The sequence below is a fragment of the Manduca sexta genome, unplaced genomic scaffold (genome assembly GCF_014839805.1).
Source record: "Manduca sexta isolate Smith_Timp_Sample1 unplaced genomic scaffold, JHU_Msex_v1.0 HiC_scaffold_3075, whole genome shotgun sequence".
NCBI lineage: Eukaryota > Metazoa > Arthropoda > Insecta > Lepidoptera > Sphingidae > Manduca > Manduca sexta.
Genome location: NW_023594104.1, coordinates 1 through 16668, shown reverse-complemented (window position 1 = coordinate 16668; position 16668 = coordinate 1). Strand labels below are relative to the sequence as shown.

Genomic DNA, 16668 nt, shown 5'->3' with positions numbered 1-16668 from the left:
TTTTGACCATTTTGAGGTCCTGTATTGATAGGGAAAGATTTCGAATGACAATTACAATTACACATTTTTGAATTCTGTTCCGGTGCAGCCATTACATTGAAATCATTCGTTGAAATATTAGGACCTGCTTCAGACACTAATGGCATTATTACTGGCTTCCATAAAACACCACCAGGTGACACAAAGGGTTGAGGATAAAAATTGGGAACGACAGGAAAGTAACCAGAAATACCCTGAGCATGTCCAGTACATGGCTTCTGCTTTGTTTGTAATGGTGGTATCTTCGTAGTTAAATCTTGTGGAGAAACTTTAGGCTTGAGAGAATTAGAATTTTGTGAAATTGGACCTTGTGATTCAACGTTCGTAGGATTGGATTTAGCTTGAAGATTATTATTTACTTTTATATATTTCTTGCCAAGAATCAATAGATCTAGAATCTTTTGCAAATCACGTTTTTTGAAACTGTAATAACTTCACATCTGATTTATTTTGTATGTTGATTTGCGTTCTTTAATAAAGATGTATCTTTTGATATCATCCTATTTTCTTCAAGATGTAGAAGTTTGTTATTCATTGCTATCGCATTGTCGACATCAGTTGTTAGTAATGGCAATGCATTTAACGATCCATCATTAGTTGATTGCATAGTAGCCATATTATTTAATCGACTTTTGGCAATTTCTTGACCGGTATGCTCGTCACAAAATTCTTTGTAAATCGTTTCCTTTTTCTCTTTCATTCGTCGATTTTGAAACCATATTTTCACAGTCCTCTCCGAGATGTTTAATGAAGCAGCGATCTCTTTTCTATGTCCAGTGCCAATGTATGGGTACTTTTTATATTCTCTTTCTAAGTAATTCACTTGCTCTGTTGTGAAGGCGCTTCTGACTCTTTTAGGTTTTTCACTACGCGACCGATGGTCATCTGCAATTATAAAAAAAACACACTTATAAATGCATAGTAAATTTTAATACTATAAAGTAAGGTTTATTGTCCAATATAATGTTTATTCATCTATTTTAAGATATAATTATACGAGTTGCTAAACCTACTATGATCAAATTAAAGAACAGCACATAATACTATTGCGCAATCCAAAGGGATTTGGGATTTATTACTAGTATTAGTTATTCACTTTAAAATCATTATAATTTATTTGAAAAAAGTAACATTGAACATTTTATTATATCAGAGTTTAAATATGCACTACAAAGTTCTTAACGCAAAGATCAAAAACATATTTATAAATATACTTCAGTGGCGAAGGATCAATATAACCCGATGCATGTCGGCTTCCTTACGAAACTTATGTAAAATAAATAAATTAAATTATCATTGGTACGATATACAAACCGCATTTATGCATATTAGTAGTACATATATGGTATGTGTCGTGTTCCTTTATAAAAATGTCAGTCTTTGCCACTGCTATATAATACTTAACTATACTACTATGAATAATATTTAATCAACAACAACTTATATGTAGGTAAAATATGATTTGCAGATTATCATATATAGGTAGGTATATTTATAATGTCTATATACTTACAGTAGCCATGTTGTTTTTCATACACACTCTTATAATGATTCTGATTTGCAGTATTCTTGAACCACAAATTACTCTTCATTTTAATTAACTTCTCGTCACAGATTCACTCAACAATACTAAGAATATTATAACAGAGTGATTCTTTATATAGTTGTGATTTTAAAATCATTATTTAATTACAATATTACCTAATCACATACAATTAACTAATTGTCAACGTTCCTTGATCGATTATGGATGTCAATAATAAATTATTGATATTGGTCGTTATTAATCACTCTGGTCGTTCGCTTGTGAGACCAATAAGGTTCTAAGATCAATCGCCAGTTAAGGCATTTTACATTATACTATTAATGGGCTCGCACCTTATCATATTGCCATTGCCAGCCCGAGCTGGTTACTTCGGTTTGTACCTTGTTTTTATTATAAATTTTATCCCTAATTTAAAATGTCCATAGTTATATAAGTAATTTTAATTGTTGTTTAGAAATAATAATAATAATTCTTATGCTTTGTTTTGACGTATCATAAGTGCAACTTTGTTCGTCTACGTGATAAATAAAGTATTTTATTTTATTTATTTTAGGACTTCATATTGTCATGTACATGCATATTCACCCTTCTATCCGAACGATTCGCAGAACGAAAAATCAATTTTCGAACTTCTTTTATTTTTGGCCGCACCTTATTAAATGGTCTATCTAATAGTATAAGTTGCAAATGAATATGATGTGGGTACATTTTACAATATAAGTCGCATTTTATTATGAAATAAATGGAACATTATTTATATAAAATTCGGAACAATCAATGTAAAGATAACATATTGTAGACATATTAAGGTTCATTTTTCTATATGTATAGTAAATTTCGAATAGATCGCTTTTAAAATACGATTAGCATGCTATTTTGCTAGGGGCACCGCCTTAATAACTCATCTGGTTACCGTCGGAGGATGAGTGAGATGCACTCCTTAGTTATCAACCTATAAAATCTTTATTGAACTACCTACAAAATCTTTATTAGTACTTAACAGCTTCAATATAATATTATGTGATATTTGGAATTTAAGTCTGCTTCGGTGGCTAAGTAGTATTGCGTACGCGGTATGACACCGCTCTGAGACCGCGGCTTCGAATCTCAGGACGGCCAAAGTGATACTGGGTTTGTTCAATATCAGACCGTAGTCTAGAATTTGTGCTCAATATGGCGCTAGGCTCCCCATTATTACGTAATGGGGCGGAATATCCACAACGAGAAGTATGTCCCTTTGGGTACAGCTCGGCTATGCATTCGAGGATAAGGGCGTACAGAATTCGTTTTTATTTTTTTACAATATATAAAACCCGCCATACAGGCGTACAAATGAATGGGTCACCCAAAATTAATATCCCATTAAAATCACGATGTTTTCCGGTGTAAGAAAATCACCTCTAAGTAGCAAGTATTCCTATGGTAATTTACGAGAGAGTTCCCGCCACACATCATCTAGACCTAGAACCTATGACCTACGATGGTCTGCTGATAGATAACCTAATAGTTATATATTACTAACCTAACCATTATAATTAATGTTTAATAGAATCACGTTGGATAGTTGCTCTCAAGTGATTACCCTTTAAGAATCTAGTCGACGGTATTTATAATCGCCTCATTGGTATGTATTCATACTTGGGTTACGGATCGAGAAATCGTGAGTTTGATCCCCAGGTCGGATAAAAAAAAACATTCGGAAAAATACTTTAGTTGCCTAGAATCAAAATTTGCGCCAGATTCAGTGATGGGCTCCTTCCCCACTTATGTTTTAGGATGGATTTATTTTATTGTATTATATTAGATTATTATTTCTGAATGTTGGGCAAAACCCTTCCCATGATCTTCAAAACATAATCTTAGGGCCATTTTTATAAATTTAACTCAGTTTCGCTCTCAAATACGATATCAGATGAAACTCTGTGAAACTAAATTCGGTATCTTAAGAGAGATAGATAATACATACTATACTAACAGCCTCAAATAATATTTTAAGTCACAATTTTATTTTTAATACCTGACTTTTGTTTATGCAACAGCGCCGGCTCCGTTAAACAAGCTGTTAAAAGTTCAAGGTTAAATTAAATGACTACTTGAAATTTTACTAAAGGTGAGGTCGATTTATTAATATTGCCCTTATAATATCAGGGAAATATATATACATTTATATAATGTAAACGTAAATGTATAATGTGTTTATATTAATTATATTGAAATCAAGAATAGATATGCAATCACAAAACCTATTTATAGGTACCTTTTTCAAAATAAATCTGTATTATACTTATGACACTAATAAGGTGTATGTTATTCTATATAATAACGTTCATATAAAAATAATGTCTAAATAAATAGCTAACATGAATATAATTTATCAAGAGACGAATAGTGTGATTAATCCAAATTAAAAGATAATATTACAACCATTATCCTGTAGGAAATGACAATAATTGTATCAGGTAGGTATAATTAAAAGTAAAATATAATCTTTTGTAATCGTTTATTTACATATTTACAAAACATATTACACATAATTAAAAGTCTTCCTCGGAGTTAATGCTACGAATCCACGACAAATCCCAGCTCTTCTCTGTGAGGTCACTAGAGGCGTTGGTTGAAGAGTTCTCCGACTTGAGCGCTGACTCTGGTGACAGTTCTTCCACATTCAAATTGTACTGCGGATAATGTTGCAACTGAAAATGCAACTGCTGGTACTGCGATTGGCACTGGTTGTCGACGAATGCAGGGTAATCGGTTACTGGCGGTATAACTTGAGGTGCGAGTATCTCAGGTTGGTTTATAACTGGCGTTGTTACTGGAAATTGCTCTATGAATCCTTCACGATTGTATACTTCATAAGGCGGCGCGACAGGGTATTCCTCGTTTACAACCATTAATGGAGACTCAGCTTCCATTTCTAATTCATCGGATTCTTCATAATTTTCTGATTTGATTTTCTTTTCCTTCATCCTGCGGTTTTGGAACCAAATTTTAATGGTGCGCTCATTCAAATGGAGTAACTCGGCAAGTTCTAGGCGGCGTGTCCGATCGAGGTATCGAGTTCTGTTGTACTCTTGCTCTAATTCCATCATCTGATTGCTCGTGAACGCTGTCCTGATGCGCTTTTGTTTTCTGACGCCATTGGCTATTCTTGGCCGCTCCTTGTGATTGCCAGTCCATTGCTGCGGGGCAACCAGTCTTCCGTGGGTCAGTCTTGGTTTGACCAAATGTTTGATCCAGTCCCCTCAAATCCCGTGCCATTCAATCCGTTCCTTATAAGATAATTAGGTCCATTTGGATTTTGTATGACTCTCTGAGTGTTCAGAGATGTGTATCCATTAGTCGGGAAGTTCCCGTTTCTTTGGTAAGATACATCGTAGTAGCTTGGTGGATTAATTCCATTCATACTGCTTACCCCGTTAGGGACTTGATAGTCGGTAGGAATTCCGTTGTTGATAGGAGTTGGAACAAATCCAACAGCTGCTTGAGGGAGCTGGGTCCATTCCAATGCCTGTAACATAGAAAAATAATACTTACAAATAATTCATTTTTCTGATATTTTTCATCCTATGTTTTTAGGTCATTTGAATACTAAATTTTGATCACATTTTTTAATTACATTGAAATACAAGATGAGTGTATCATTAACAATGCAAATCGGTGTACTTAAAGTTCCAATCTAAACTTTATTCCAAAAAGATAAGTTTTGAAATTACCGTAGAATTCTGAACCACGTTATCATTATTGGGATGAATGTCTTGATTCCACTGATTGTTATCACTAACATCTACTTGCACATTCGACATGGATTGATTTGACGTATCTGGCATTTTGAAACGTTCACTACGAAAGCTCAATTAGGAATAATTTGTTTTCGTATATTTTCGTTTTTATATATCCATCCCCGAACCGGTGATTAGCGAACTATTTAAAAGCTATCCTTCATTAGTGATTAACTGTTATTATTATTTGTCATATTTTTGAGGAATTATTAATTGGAGTTGCGTATAATCGATTTATGCTATTTCTAGAATGATTCATCGTGATTTTGAATTGCATTGAGTCGTTATTTAATCAGCTGGAACAAAATTAATAATATGTCGTATAAAACCTATTCCCTACATTAATTTGAAATAAACTTTGTATATTTTTTTCTAGAAACTGTACATATGCAGATATATAAGTAAGAGTATTTTTTATTATTTAAGACCGCATTCAGGGTGCCATCTTAGGTTAGGGGCTCCATTACAAGCAGTAAAACTTACATCAATATACTTCTTATGTTAAGTTGCGTGCTTCTTACACTTTATATGGCAGCTGTTTTCCTAAGAAACTACATTACTAATCGGCTTAATTAAGCACAATTAAAGAACTCACTTGTCACTAAGTCAAATGATTTCGGAAAAATAGTAATCGAAAGTGGAATCAAAAGTAGGGACTATAATTTGAATCATTTTGATCTACTACACAATGTGCTATAACGAAAAAGATACCCTATTTACGCACCTTAAAGATAAATATTGCGTTGCAATCTTTGTTAATACATCCAACGTCTATCATTGTCTTAACTGTAAACTAAATTTAGTTAACATGTGTTTCAACTTTGACTAAAGTCGCAGACACTAATGCATATAGACTTATCCCAAGGAAATTTAACCTAGGCTACCTGCTTGCTAACTGCCTTATCTGCCTTCTTATTACCACTACAATAAATTGTAGTATAATTAAATTACCCAGGACATACTTTTAAATCTTTCTATGCTACCTAAAATTTATATAATCAGACCTGTATGAAACTAAATGAATATTTAATCTCTTTCCCCTACATTTAAAAAGTGTCTGCTGTTTAGAATACATTTTCAGACCCTAACAGCGGCAGTAGTAGAACTATCAATGAAGCCAAATTGGTCTCAACCAAATTTTTATACTGATAGTAATCACTAACTAATGTAAGAACATTAAATGTAATAAGTTTATTTGATCGGAGCTCTAACTATTACTTCTAATAGCATAATTCACTAATTCTTGTCGTCTAGCAAGCAAGTTCTTTACAAAATCAATTAAAATAATAATATTAATATTGTCGTAATGTCGGAGTCGTAGAAGATAGAATAAAATATATACATAAATAATCAAAATACCTAATGAAATTTATTATACTGTTTCTTTAAAGTTTTATGTTGTACAGATACTTTCCATACTAATTATTTTATAACTTTACAGTTTTAAATTGTTAGTTTTATTGAATATCATAATGTCCTGGGATATTTCGTAGAAATCAACTTATGAAAAACTACGAACATATTTTTAAAGTAATTAATATAATTTGAATTTTGTCAAATTCTAACATAGAAGCATATTTCTCATGTCAATATTTTGCCAAATATTTTACTCAACCAGACCATTGTGGCAAATCCATGAGATAAACAGAGCTATTAAGTTCTTATCACTATCCGTTTCTTCTATCTATTACTTTTACAAATATTTGTAACGGAGTAACATTCTTTGTGATAATCTTTTGGACGTGCCATCTACAAGCCTGTTTGTTTTAAATGTCAACAATGAAAACAACAGAGCAAAGTCATTAAGTTTGAGAAAAATATTTGTTAAATCTTGTTTATGTAATGGTACTTTCTTTTCATAGTTAATTTGATTTGTTTTAAATGCATAGGCAAGGCCATAGTTTTCTTAGGTTATAGCGTTTAGACACACAAATGCGGTGGAGGACTTTGTTTTATAATAAGTATGTAAGGGTAAAACACACCATCGCCTTCTCCCCATAAAATTCTTTTGAACAATATATTCTTTACATCTTAGTAATTATATTATACACAGTATAATAATATTCTATTTTCATCATGCGTTTCGAATATCGATACAATAGCTATTCAATGGTGTAGTTACATAAATTCATTTTGCCAGTATAAACTTCGTAAGAGAAATTGTATTACAAATTATATAAGGATGCATTATCGCCCTTATACCATTTTAATTTCAGGACATATCTATAAACCTGAACAGTAATATTTCAAGCGCCATCTATGGCTCCACCATATGAACAAATATGTACGGATGAAGACGAACGTGAAAGAACGCTACGGGAAAACCAACCTTTCCTTCCAAAATATATTAAACTTACTATAAGACAATTTGACATTATTAAAATATAGAAAATCATAAAAGTTCGCAGCGTATTTTAAAATTGGATATATTAAAAAGCGACTAAAACTGTAAACATTTGGTTCAAAGGCGAAGTAAGTTTCATCCGTAGCTTTGAACATTTTCTTACAACATTGTAACAACTTCACACAGATGGCGTTTCAATCCTCAAAATAAACCGGTTAGACTTAGAATAATAATTTGTAATTTCGTAAAAATAACTTTCACACTCTATCCTTTAAAATATACAAATTAGAATGACAGTTATATTGTAAAGAAGTGAGTAAGCATTTTCCATTTTAATTAGTTATTGTACCCATAGCTTGATGTTTTAAATGGAATATAGGTAATATAAAGTTTCAGGCAAATTTAATTACTTACATAGATCCGATATACGCATTTTTTTTAATTAGTTATTGTACGCATAAATTACTATTTTAAATGTAATATTTAATGTTTCAAAAAACAAATATGAGTAGATCCGAAATGGCGCAGTTGGGACAGTTTAATCCAAGAACCAAATTGATCGAAACAATATCGATACATCACAAATCACATATATACCTACTTACCCATTTTATCATAAGGTTAAGACACATAACTAAAATGCAAGGAATGCATCCATATTTCCCACCCTATTCTTATACAGAATCTAGACCAAAACATTAATAAAAATTTCACACAAAAATTGCCTTTTCTTGGAGCTCTGAACTCCATGATTCGCAGGCAATGTGTGGTATTTCAGGTAGCCTTTATCAGGTCCGCTTCCAAGGGATTTAGCTCGAAATCATCGGCAGAAGCCTATGTTTAATGAGCATTCTAAGACTAATAATGATCTATGTCATTGCATCAATATGTTAATATGCCCTAAACCAATTGATATTATCATATTCATTATATACGCAAAGAAAATAAACATAAGTACTTATATAAACAAAATTCAATGTACATAAAACATCTCCATACATTTATAAACGTGATCGCTCGCTTGCGAAATACATTGAAATCAGAGCAAGAGTAACTGTTGACGAATGTAGAATATTTCGGCAAAGTACTTTTACCGTGGCCGATGTCTGAGTTTGCTTATATTGAATAAACGTGAGTTGAATAGGGAATAGGGCTGCCACGCTTGAACGAAACGATTTTATTTATTTTTATAAAACCAAAAAAAATATGACAATAAATAAAAATATCTTTAAAGTATTTTACCCAATAATATTCACGAAATAAAAATGCTTGTTCTTATTGATAATTCAATGTCACTCGTTGTTGAACAATGTAGCATAATAAAAATAATTAATCCGATTCAATACCTACTAATTAAGAATAACTCATCAACAAAAACACGTAACGGGATTAATTGCTTCTTATTCGCAGATAACTTTAGTGGGGGGCGGAGTTCGAACCACCAATGGATGAGAGTAAGTACTTGTCAATCACAAATAAAAGGGATAGGGATAATCCCCACACAAAGAAAGGGACCTCAGCTTATCTCAAATGTTATGTTTACATGTTTAACAATACTAATATTTTCACTAATCACTTTGTTTTTGTTATTGAACAGAAAGTAAAGTAAAGTTTCTTCAAAATATTTACTTAACTGTCATTTTTACCTGAGAGTAAAAGGTTTTCTATTGTTGTGTTTAATAATAGTATAATACCGTTAGTAAAATTACATAATTTACTTAACTGTACTTGATATGGAAAATATGTATCACTTTCAATATATCTATTTTGTTACAATTTCTAAAGTAGGTAATATCATTGTGGAATTATTAATTATTTTTGTAAACTGCTATAATCGAATAAAATTTATCGTTTAAAATTTGTACAGCGCTTTAAATTCTCAATCTTACTCATATACGTTTTTCTGTTTGTTATCTAAGATTTTCGTGTAAGTAGGTTAAGTGACATTCTTCTATAGAGAAATTAAAACAGTTAATTTATCTTAAAGATAATGAATACAATTTATAACGACATTTATTAATGCCTATAATAAGTAGTATTCGCCTATTTTTCCATAAAATATTAAAGCAACCATTTCTCCGTGTGGCACAGCCCTACACAGCTCCGCGGAAGATCATCAATCATCGCGGCAAGACAATCACAACCGGTGGCACATCTGCCGCGGCCGTCGCGTCGCTCGCACCGCGCCACGCCACGGCAACATCCACGCCACACCGCACTATCTACTTTATAGTATGGGGATGAACATGTATGATAATAGTTAATTTGTTTTCTTTTTTATGTTTATTGTGGTGGCATAACAACTTTTTAATTCTCTAATAAATGAATATCATTGCGTTCTGTTCGTATAAAGGGATAAAATATTAACAGGCTTTGATATTCAATCTGTTCCCTGTAGATGTATTTAGACACGTTGATGTTTCATATTTAGCTAGAAGCTATTGATACCCATTAACGCGCGACATGTACAAGGTGTATCTGTTTATTATGGTCATGTTGGGCACTAATTGAAAATGTTGAGTTTCACATATAGCTAATCAAAATATGTTAGGAAAATTATTTTTATAAAACCGCACGTTAAAGTAAGGATGCGTAATGGTGAGAATGGAACAATTTTACAATAGATATAAGCTTTTATGTAAATTAATTTATTTGTTGTTCTTAAAACATATTGGTAATTTAGTGAGATTGTAGGTACGTTCCCGTTATTGACGTTTCCATAAATTTCTTCAAGAATAAAAGTTCTATAGAGACCTATTGACGTAAAATCATTGCGTCAAATATTTTTTCACGTACTATACGATTATTTTTTACAATAGCAGCTATACCGTATGTATTTTTAATATCGCCGCGAATGATGTACCGTTAAACGCGCCTTCCAAATTACAAAAGTTATTTTTCTTAGAGCTAATATTTAAGGCTAAGTAGCTCCAACCCTCTCGTGCTCGCGGCTTTTAATCTTGCGATACGCACCTTGTTATTTTCTCGTAAAAAATCACTTTCCATATTTCACTAGTGGGAAATTGTAATATCGCGGCGTGAGCTCCGCGTCTTAATAAATATTTTTTTCTTCGCATGAAAATGACATTCTGGCGTCACGTGTGACATTGATGAAAAAATATAAAAGAAATGATGGGATCGACGGTCGCTGCCTCGCTGCGCGGCGCGGTGGGTGACGAGAGACGAACTTCACTGCTCTCCTCCGAGTCCGTTAACGTATGTATTCACTTGTGTATTCAGTAGTATACATATCATGTATATTATATTATTATTTATTTAGTTATTTGCATTGTACATACATAAAATGTATATCGGCGGACTTAATACCATAGGCATTCTCTCCCAGTCAACCTAAGGGTGGTGCAGAGATAAATAAAGTAGGTGCATCTGGATATTTAATAATACATAAACGTACATAAAAGTATTAATTTGCTCAACAAATTTGCGAGAAAATTTATATTTAATTTCTGACTATTTTTATCCTTGCTAGACAATACTGAACCTGGTATTAATGAGTGCAGTATATTACCAATGATACTATATCGACCAACAAAAAAAAATGTTTCTATCAATGATAGTTAAATCCTTAGCCACTGGCTTCTCCCGGGACGCTTTTCGGTTTTCCCAGAGTTCAAAGTAAATCAAGCACTCATCAGCAAATTTCTAAGTATTTGGCATCGATTAAAAATCTTGCGACATTCTCCCATAACAGGGTTGAAAATAGACCTACCATAACTCCCACTAAAGACAAATATTAATCACACTCTTAGAACGTGTAATAAGCTAACTTATTGCACCAGTGTTTGCCTACGGCTCAGCTAACTTATTCGTCCGGGAACTGCATTCTAGCGCAAAAGTCTTCTAAATCAATTTGATGGATACCAACTCCGCGGAACTGTGTGTTAACTATTTAATATTAGTGGTTTCTGAAAGCCAGTTTCTGAGTTTAAATATTCAAATAATTTAATATTGTGATGTTCGATAAAGAGTTAAATAGGTATACGGTGTCTGTAAAAAACAAAATTAATTAGAATTTTGGAGTGAAAAAAATGTATTAATAAACAATCATTATTTTAATTTAGGCACTGTCAGTGTAAATTTATTGATATTGCGGGTAAAGTTCATCCGTTTGGATGTAGGAGATGCATGATAATAATATATAATGCATATTTTATTTGTAATGACCCGATTTTATTTTTTCTTATCGATTTAACTACGTTTTTCTTGAGCGCTATATTATGCTACTTTTTGTATAAGCCTAGTTATTTTATCATATTACCTCTCGGTGGCGTAGTTGTATTGCGACTGCAGTACCGAGATCATGGGTTCGATCACGGAGTCAGGCAAAGTGAAATTAGATTTTTTTAATTCAGCCCGGAGTCAGGATTTTGTGTCCGATACGACGATAGGCTCGCTCCCTATAATATCATGGAACAAACACACGGCGGAAAATGGGTTTGCCAGTTGCGCCTCTGCCTACACCATCGAGGACAAAAAGCGTGAGTGTATCGCACACACCGCACCTTTAAAATACGACTTTCGTGTAATTACCGAAAGTCGATGTTGCATTCGATATTCTGTCACTTTTCAAATGTTGTGGATTATAAAATTAATTTAACTGCTTTTTGCACATGCGTCATTGTAATTCTAAAGGTGCGGTATATGTGTGAGATTTACCCACACAGTTCGTATGTAAGCCGATAACAAATCAAACAAGAATCATACAGTCATTCAAACACAATATAACAATATTTCCCTGTCTCAGTACATTCGGTAATAAAGACTATCGGAGCTCGTAAACTCCGGCCCGATTGCGTTTGACAAATGAGCGTCATTACATGACAGCCGCGATCGAGTCGGTGCTGTGTCGACATGTTGTCTTTTGTTTTATTAAACTCACCCCCATATTGATATTATGAGGGATGAACGCGCATAATAGGGGTATTCGACTTATGAGATATATTTTGAGAAAGTTGTTTGGTGATAANATGATAGTGTATACGCATCTGCTAGGATGTGTCTCAGTATATTTGGGTTGTGTTCAAGCGTTACTATTAAGTAATATATATTTGCCAGATTGGGTATAACTCGGCTATTTCTTAAGGATAATTATGAAGGCTTTCGACGTTCAATGTTAAAAATGCTCTCTGAAATTACTTATTAAAGTTATATTATTATTATTATCTTGTCATATAGAGCAGCGTAGACTCTAAAAGTTAATTTGATTTAAACCAACTTCCGGTATGTAGTTAACTTTCGTCACTGCTTGAAGCAATTTTTTACCATCTATGAAGATTAACTGAAAAAAAAATTATGCCTTATGAATAGAAATAATAAAAGTATATCATGTTGTTTCTTTTTTTAAATTCATTAACAACTTCAATGTGTAATTTGTTTAGTTTTAAGTACTAGTTGGCAAGCTGAGCAATAGGATCGTGGAATTGTGTAATTCAAATATTTATTCCGTGAATTATGTTACAACTTAAAATTTGTGTCAAAATTGACCTGATAGAATACATAAATTCGACTCATCGGTTGTCTATTACCGATCGGAGGGTTGCCACAAAGCCACATCGAGCGACAAAAGGAAACGCGAGCCCGTACCGAAATCTAGCGGCTCATAAATCATACAGCACCGCGGAAACAACCCTAAGGGGTTCATTTTAATGTTAGCTTTATAGTAGAAGAATATAATTTACGAAATTGAATTATTATGCAGAACATTTCTTTTAAATTTCGAACATCTTATGCAAAACAAATATCTACTGAAGATATTATTAACAGGAATGATTTTTGAAAATTTAGGGTTATATTAAAAATCTAAAATCCAAAATGATAATTCAATTAAACTTAACTTGTCATAATTGTAATTTAGAGATGCTGTAGCATATAAAATACCTATGGGTCAAAATGCATTATACTTATTTTGTTGTTATTTATTATTAAAATGCACTAGTTGTTGTTTTAATCTAGATGAATACTTAATATACGTAAATAAGTAATATTCAAATTACGACTATCCTTAAAAAATAAAATCCTTATCTTCATTAACAAAAGTGAAAATTTACAACAAAACAACACATATTTTCATTTAAAACCCGTTTAAATATTAAATCAAAATCATTATAATAATTGCTAAGTTCATAATTTCATTCCAGGTCATTACTTAGTGCAAATTAGTCAGTAGAGTGACATGGGGTATGCAATCTAATAGACATGCAATTATCATTATTGCCTCACGACCTATAATCAATAATCACCACCTTATTATGAAATTAGCATGAGTAATTGAAATTGCATTAATTTATTAAAGACATGTGAGTAATAGCTTCCCTGAATTATATCCTAAGTTGTACTAATTGCATAATTAAAATAATTACAATTAATAAAATGTTATTATCAATTATTTTGAGAATTTCAGTTATAAAAATGTAACAGGATCATTTAGTATGTTATCTGTATGTTAATGTATGAGTTATCAATGTATTATAACTAAAAAATATATTTTTATAAACAAGTGGTGTACCTAGTATGGCATTTATAGAAGTAATTGATATTTCGTAAACACTGTTACTTTATGCAATCGTCTTTTGTTTTAAAAATAATGAACATAAAATAAGAAAAGCCAAGTTAAACAACTCAAAGCTGTATTACAGTATACAATATAGCCTATATTAGCATACATTTTACACTATTTGATTTACAATCGCTGTGAATTTATGTCTTTATAACAAACCGATAATATTCACTGCATCTTGGACATCACATAGAGCAGTGATTAATTAGAAATAAGAGCGCCTTTTGTTATATATTTTATAGCTGTAAATAATCCTAAATCTAGCATTGATGTATATTCTATAGACACGAAAATCCATATAAACTATTTGTTCAAAATCTGAAGTTAGAACTAAAAGTTCGCTGCAGCGCTAAAACATCAATCATCGTCTATTAAAACTTTTTAAACAGTGTTAAGTACCGGACTGCAGTACACTTCAGTAAATACAATGAGTGTCTGGAATGCCAGATTTAGTACCTAGTACATACATATCGATGAGATCTAGGTATCTATTATCTAACAGTTTATGCCTACAGCGGCCTCGAGTGATGGATCTGCCACTTCCCTGCAACATGGTTGAATAGGTCGTCTATAGGCCAGATACTGATGGCTTACATCTGGCCCATGGAATCTAAATGTTTAATTTTTTATCTCAAAGTATTTTTTTTAATGTTTGTTTACTAAGAAAACTAGAACTTCAACAAGGATATTTAATTCCAAAAACGAAATTTAAGCTAATGTAACAGCAAACTCTAAGTTGAGTCAATTAACAGAATCAAAGCTGTATCAGCATTAACATTATATCCATAGAAAATAATACTTTTGGCTTTATTGCTATCATTTAGAATTAGTAGTAATTATTTATTTAAGTACTGAATAATTTATATTACACAGCAAACTTGCATGTGCATAATTAGTTAATGCAAAATAGTTACTAATTTCGTACAATTATTACGTACACTTAATTGATTCTTGCCTAAATATTAATATGGAAGGTAATTAATTACTTAATATTAATTTGGAGGGTAATGACTTATTATTGATAATGTCTCCTTTACATACAATATGATTCGAATTAAAATTGAACACTCCTGTATTATAGACAAAGAAACGTAATAATAAAAAAAAATTATATCAATTTACCAAACAGATAGATACATAAAACATGCACAAAGTGTAAAAGTATATGTAATTTAAAAAAAAAATGCTGTTCCACGACCTATAAAAATTATAGTGTTTTACCATCAAGGGTTTTTTAAGTAACCATGAATTTAAAAGATTGCCTATAGGTGAAAGTGTATTAAAAAATATTCTGGCTGAAGATATCGCCAATTATGGTGCATTCTAATCAAACATTTGTGATTTATATTTTTACATATAAACGGAGTACTGGCAGCCATTTTATAAAATAGTGAAATAAAACTGATAAAATATATTCCTTAGGACCCTTTATGTGTCACAACCGGATTTGGTACAATGTTTGACACACCTAAACAACAGCTCAGTATGGATCTCTCATCGATGATTAGTATCCTTGTAAACCGTCGAGCGTTGAGAGCTCTTTGATAAATAGTCAAACGCTGGCGATAGGCCAACCTCGCGGAATAATCAAATTTTGTACTCCACGGTGGCCTGAACTCCCGTACAGCCACTGCCGTGTCTTTTATGGATTTCGTTCCCCAAGATGCTCGAGGGTTACGTTGCGGTTGCTTGAATTAAATTGTCGTTGATAAAGTCTTTTTGCGTTTTGTGTTTTTTTCTGGTATACCGTTGCGCCAGTTTGGTCTCTGTGAAATAAATTGTTTTGAAGCGTCGTTTATTTATAGGTATGCGGTTGGGGAAATGTGTTTTGAAATAGCCATACTGAGTAAGAATTTATAAAACACAGTCCAAATTCATAACGTTCACGTCACATTGACGCGTGATGTGTTTATTCTCACACAAGTTCACTGAGCCCGGGGCTAACAATCTTTATAAATAAAGCGAGCCCATTGCCTATTCATGACCGGGCAGAATTCAGCCCCCTCCCCGCTGTTAGTTCACCCCGTATCAAACAAGCCCCTTCATGTCAAATACTCCGCGCCCCGCGTCTGTCAAACTCTTCGCCAGCGTTTGACAGGGATCCACCCTCGCCTGGGGGAGGTGGAGTGCCACCTTTCCCTAGCTCTCGTCGTTGTAATTTCAACTTTAGTTTTATATAGATAAAATCCAGAATTGTGTGGCTATTTTCGTTCCACCCGCGCTGTCACGAGTCTAGGTGCAGGCGCCACGTCGAATGATGGATGACGTCAGGAAGGTCGGCAGCATCACGCGTCATTCATGTGTACAGAGGCGTAAGGGATACGTTTTTCGCGTGACGATATAATATTGGTGATATGCAAATTTCCTGTCAGTCGTCGAA

At 32.7% G+C, this 16668-nt stretch overlaps 2 protein-coding genes across 2 annotated transcripts; both read right to left on the bottom strand.

Moving 5' to 3' along the window:
* Positions 1-95: 95 nt before the first annotated feature.
* On the bottom strand, positions 96-1631 carry LOC115445568 (homeotic protein proboscipedia-like; the record flags this gene model as incomplete). Its single annotated transcript, XM_037446481.1, has 3 exons — positions 1553-1631; positions 506-924; positions 96-437 (listed from the first exon to the last, which is right to left on the bottom strand). Coding segments are annotated over exons 1-3 (840 nt in total), but the record flags the coding sequence as incomplete, so codon positions are not given.
* A 2488-nt stretch (positions 1632-4119) lies between these two features.
* LOC119192718 (homeobox protein Hox-C3a-like) lies at positions 4120-5415 on the bottom strand. The gene is made up of 3 exons (XM_037446480.1): positions 5302-5415; positions 5001-5096; positions 4120-4767 (listed from the first exon to the last, which is right to left on the bottom strand). Exons 1-3 carry the CDS (start codon positions 5413-5415, stop codon positions 4120-4122), a joined length of 858 nt encoding a protein of 285 aa, XP_037302377.1.
* Between the last annotated feature and the right edge of the window lie 11253 nt (positions 5416-16668).

Excerpts from the sequence above, each read along its gene's own strand:
- LOC119192718 (XM_037446480.1), bottom strand. The coding sequence starts at position 5,415 with ATGCCAGATACGTCAAATCAATCCATGTCGAATGTGCAAGTAGATGTT. Across the intron at positions 5,097-5,301 it reads ACGTGGTTCAGAATTCTACG|GCATTGGAATGGACCCAGCT; the intron begins GTAATTTCAAAA and ends TCTATGTTACAG. Across the intron at positions 4,768-5,000 it reads ACTATCAAGTCCCTAACGGG|CAATGGACTGGCAATCACAA; the intron begins GTAAGCAGTATG and ends GTTGCCCCGCAG.